The following is a 5,131-nucleotide window of genomic DNA, read 5'->3' on the forward strand; positions in this document are numbered from 1 at the left end:
CCTTTTCAAATATACCACTATGAATTGGCATTGATGTATATAAGACATTAGTTTGTTGATGCATACAAATATCTCTAATCTTGTGGTATGGTTTCTAAATAAATTTGTATTACATCCAAATTGATTAACTTTTAGATAGTAAAGCATTTGGAGGTAATTTTTTTTCTCAAAATATGCTTGACTATCATAAAAGGAGAATACTACTCTACTAACTAAGTTGAGTTTAGAGGAAGGGTTAAACTTCCAAAATCAAATTAAGATTCAAATCTCGATTAAGAATGGTGTTCACATTAGTGTTCGATAATACTCAAGGAAAAGAGACACCACTAATTGTTTTTCCTTCATCATACATGAATATTTAACACCACTAATTCAAAACAACAAGAAATAATAGATTATAAAAACATTAATAATTCGCCCAACTAATAAACTTTTGAAGATTATGTGATGACTGGCCACCTTCTTCTATATTAGTAATAGTCATTTTCTTCATTTTCAAACACATTTCCTTTATGTCATCATCACCAACTACTTGATCCACCTTCTTCTTTATCTCTTGCCTTGATATAAATCCATCATCATCTTTCTCTAATTCAAGTCCAGTCTTCCACACATCACAAATATACGATTTATTGAGAAATTGATCAGTTAAAAATGGCCAACACAAGAAAGGTACACCGGCATGTACACCTTCAATGGTGGAATTCCATCCACAGTGACTTATGAAGCAAGCAATGGCTGGATGGTTCAATATTTTACTTTGTGGTGCCCAACCAACAATTTTACCTTTACTTCCATGGAAGTCATTAGGGTATGTATAGTTTACCTTATTGTCATTACTAGGACGAACAACCCAAAGAAAAGGCTTGTCAAGAAGATCAAGTCCTAGGGCTAGTTCATTAAATTGGTTTTGGTCCATTACTACCAAGCTACCAAAGGAAACATATATGACAGATTGAGGTGCTTGTTTATCTAACCAATCTAAGCAAGTTGAGTCTTCTTGCCATAATGAACTTTTGTTGTTGTTACTTTCCATCAATGGACCAATTGGTAGGAACTTTGGTGATATGGAAAATACACCAGGCTCAAGATCACAAGTAGTGTTGCAAAGCCACCATTCTCCAAAATTTATAGTTTGTATCTCTTGCACAAAATGATCAAAGAAGATCTTATCTACGCCGCGCCATGGGAAGTTTGTTGTGTTCATCATAGGTATATCAGGGGAGATTTGAATTTCTTGTTTTTTGGTGGGATTTCCTACAATGCGAAAAGGAGATCATGAAGTATTCTATATGTTAATCTCAACCTAAGCTCGAAATTATGTTACATCAGAAATTAGTAACAAAAGAGTATAGAAACATATATCACAAACAATGGAACATGATCAATTCTTTATGCAATTCAGCCACGTGTATGCCTACCACTGCGACTAAAGAGTAGCAGTAGTTCGATATACTACTTGAGTGAGTTAAGGTTTACAATATTACAAGTCATATGTATATATGGTACTACGATCCACGTTTCAACAATAGATCTAAAGTTGAAGGGAGCTTCGCAATGCCATGCTAGATGATCACCTTCCTCTTCCTTCCCCTCTTATGTGTCTATGAGTAGTCATACTCAACAAATTAATTGAAAACAAATTAGAATAATCATAAGCGAGATAAGTTCTAATTGAGATGATGAGTTTATTTTTTCCTTGTTGAGAAATATGACTATTTGCTCCTATTCCTACAATTCTATTGAGATGATGGTCTGTTTTATTTGAAATTTAAATTGTTTAGTATAAAAAAAATATTAACATATGTTATTTAAATTCATATAACTTTTACTTTAAATATTTTTTTATATATTTTGTAATACAAAATTATTCTAATAATATTAAAGTTGATATAACTATCTGGGCTTTGGTGCTCTCTTTCTACCAAAAAAAAAAAGTTGATATAACTATATTCTTAAATTTTTCCAATAATAAAATAAAGTAAAATGTTCATTCCATAAATAAAAAAAGATGATAAATTAAGATAACAACAAAAGCAATGAATAGTAAACTAGATTTATGGAATTTTATTATAAAAATTCTAATTGTGAAATCTATACCAAAACAATAAAAAGTATTACCTTCAGAATCAATAATACCATCTTCAATAAGTTTAGGTATGCAGACAGCACATGCTAAAGTAGTGGAAGAAGCTGGACAAAGTAGAGCCCCTTTGATTCCCAAATTGTGGCCCACTTCCAAGGCCCAACCCATACTAAATGTAACAATAATACAATTGATCTTGTTGTCAACATTCAAAGCATTAACTTCTTCTATAAGTTTTGGAAGTCTAGGAGGCATGGTGCTTTTAATTGATAAAAGAACTTTCTTTATATCACTTCTATCATCTTCAGGTTCCAAACCATCTGGAAGTGTCACCACTTGTATCTTGTCTTGCTCGGAAACACCGGTTTTCGATCGTTCATGGTTAAACTCAGTATGTAGAAAAGTGACTTTGCAACCATGGTTGGCTAGAATTTGTGAGAATTGCATAAGGGGATTCACATGTCCTTGAACTGGATATGGTATAGCAAGAAAATGAGGCAATATAACCATTTGCTTAGTTGCTGGAAAATAATTATATTATTGTGACAAGAATTGAAAATATTTTAGGACAGAAGAACGGCTCTTGGGTGAAATATTTGTACTTTGTATTCATTTTATAGTGGTGTGGTGGCTAAATAAACACATACTCTGGAAAACTATATACAAATCAAAGTCATGGTTGGAAAATTCTACTTACTTTTCAAACTTTTGAAATCAACTATCATTGCAACATGTCAAATTCTTGAGAAAAGGCATAGCAACCATTGGCTGGAGCAATACTCTAATCTATATACTTATATTAAAAGAAATGTCCTATGGATTTACCATTTTGCCCCTATAAGGGGCAATTTGGTAATCTACTTATTGGTTAATTTTTTTTTTGAACTATGACCTATGAATTTCCATTTTTGCCCCTAACCAATTTTTTTAATTATTTTCTAATTTTTATATTTTAAATAACTTTTAATTATTTTCCAATTTTTATATTTTTAACTATTTTTCATTTTTTTCTCCCAAATTCAGTTGCTTCTACATTGCCGTGGTGGGAGATTAAGGTATCGTTTGACCCGACTTTTTTCAAACTTTGCTACATTTTTAAGGAGAAGTTAGGCCAAACACAATATCAATTAGTAAGGAGAAGTTCTTACTAAAAAAAGTACTTTTTTGAACGCATAAAATTGAATGGAATGAGCTTTGACCAGAAATTGTTGAATGTTACTTTAAAAAACTACTTCTCGACAATTTATTTCACAAACACCTCTTTTCAACTCACGCCGCAAAAATCTTTTCTTTATTTTTTAATATTATATTTCAATATATTTTTTTCTTCCATTTAACTTTATTTTTTTCAACCGTTCCATTTAATTTTTTAAGGAGGTTCCATTTAATTTTATCTTTTTTCAAAGAAATTTTATTATCATTTTATCACTTATATATTTAATTTCAATATCGTTTAATCATTACAACCTCACAAATATTTTTATTCACCCTGTCATTTAATGATTCCAAATATTATTATTTCCTTTCTTCAAACCCGCGAATATACACACACATATTAACGTTTAGAGTAATATTTTATGTCCGTCTGTCTGTTTTTTTGTTACTAATGCATATAATTTTTTTAGTGTTGTTTGGTTGAGTGCTACCTCACCAATTATTTATTTTTTTTTTTATCTATTTTCCAATTTTTATATTTTTAAAAACTTTTAACTATTTTATAATTTTTTATTTTTAACTATTTTCCAATTTTTTTCTTCCAAATTCAGTTGCTTCTACATTGCCGTTGCAGGCGAATAAGATACCGTTTGACCCGGTTTTTTTTTCCAACTTTTCTACATTTTTAAAGAGAAGTTAGGCCAAATACAATATCAATTAAGTACTTACTAAAAAATGTACTTTTTTTAATGCATAGAATTGAATGGAATGAGCTTTGGCCAAAAGTTGTTGAATGTTACTTCAAAAATCTACTTCTCGACAATTTATTTCACAAGTATCTCTCTACAATTCACGTTGCGAAGCTTTTCTTTTATTTTTTAATATTATATTTCAATACGTTTTTTCTATCATTTAATTTTTTTTTTGAACCGTTGCATTTAATTTTTTTTTAAGGAGGTCCCATTTAATTTTATTACCTTTTTTTCAAAGGAATTTTATTATCTTTTTATCATTTATATATTTAATTTCAATATTGTTTAATCATCACAACCTCACAAATATTTTTATTCACGTTGTCATTTGATGATACCAAATATTTTTATTTTCTTTCTTCAACCTCACAAATACACAACACACATTAGTGTTTAGAGTAATACTTTATGTGTGTCTGATTTTTTGTTACGCTACTGCGTATAATTTTTTTTTGTGTTGCATAATGCGTATGATTATTTTTATAAAATTTTGAGGTAGCAGTCCTTTGCTGCACCTCTTTTTTGGTTAAAAAAAAGAGTAAAATTGTAGATGTCTTTTCTTCAAAAAAGGTCTAGATCCCTAAAAAAAAAGTAAAATTGTAGATGTCTTTTCTTCAAAATTGTAGATTATTTTTATAAAATTTTGAGGTAACACTCCTTTGCTGCACCTCTTAAGAGTAAATTGGCTTTCTCCATTTCCCTATCCCGTTCTCTCTCTATTGCATAAGCCATAAGTGACTGTTCTTTTTACCTCTTCTGTGTATTTTTCTTCCTTGATTTTTCTCTCTATAGAAAGGATCTCTTCAAGGTTCTTCTGTTCCTTTCTTTCCTCTCCCTCAATTTAGGTTCAATAGAAAGAAAACATAATAAGATTTTGTCAAAGAAAAGAAAGATTATGATAGCTTTGGGAGAGAAATTTTAATTAGTTAGAGTAATTTCGTAGAAGACTAACAAATAATCACAAGCTGATTTGGTTAAGAGTGAAATTATAGTTTAGTTATACTATTGTTCAAATCCAACTTAATTTAACCCTTTTTAAAAAATTTAATCAATTGATAAGAAACGGATCACGAAAATGGAAAATAAAAAAAAAAACATTCAATTGGGGTATGTATGATTTAGGTGGCCATAGAAATCT

At 29.7% G+C, this 5,131-nt stretch overlaps 1 protein-coding gene across 1 annotated transcript; it reads right to left on the reverse strand.

Annotated features, from left to right (window-relative positions):
* Positions 1-319: 319 nt before the first annotated feature.
* LOC11425095 (UDP-glycosyltransferase 83A1) lies at positions 320-2,669 on the reverse strand. Its single transcript, XM_003621380.4, has 2 exons — positions 2,122-2,669; positions 320-1,257 (listed from the first exon to the last, which is right to left on the reverse strand). The coding sequence occupies exons 1-2, from the start codon at positions 2,594-2,596 to the stop codon at positions 407-409; spliced, it is 1,326 nt and encodes a 441-aa protein (XP_003621428.3). The 5' UTR covers positions 2,597-2,669; the 3' UTR covers positions 320-406.
* Between the last annotated feature and the right edge of the window lie 2,462 nt (positions 2,670-5,131).

This window comes from Medicago truncatula, chromosome 7, assembly GCF_003473485.1.
Source record: "Medicago truncatula cultivar Jemalong A17 chromosome 7, MtrunA17r5.0-ANR, whole genome shotgun sequence".
Classification (NCBI taxonomy): domain Eukaryota; kingdom Viridiplantae; phylum Streptophyta; class Magnoliopsida; order Fabales; family Fabaceae; genus Medicago; species Medicago truncatula.

What these genes read in the sequence shown, in the direction of transcription:
- LOC11425095 (XM_003621380.4), bottom strand. Translation starts at nt 2,596, where the DNA reads ATGGTTATATTGCCTCATTTTCTTGCTATACCATATCCAGTTCAAGGA. An exon ending in TGGTATTATTGATTCTGAAG is followed by an intron (nt 1,258 to 2,121) that starts GTAATACTTTTT and finishes TTCGCATTGTAG; the next exon opens with GAAATCCCACCAAAAAACAA.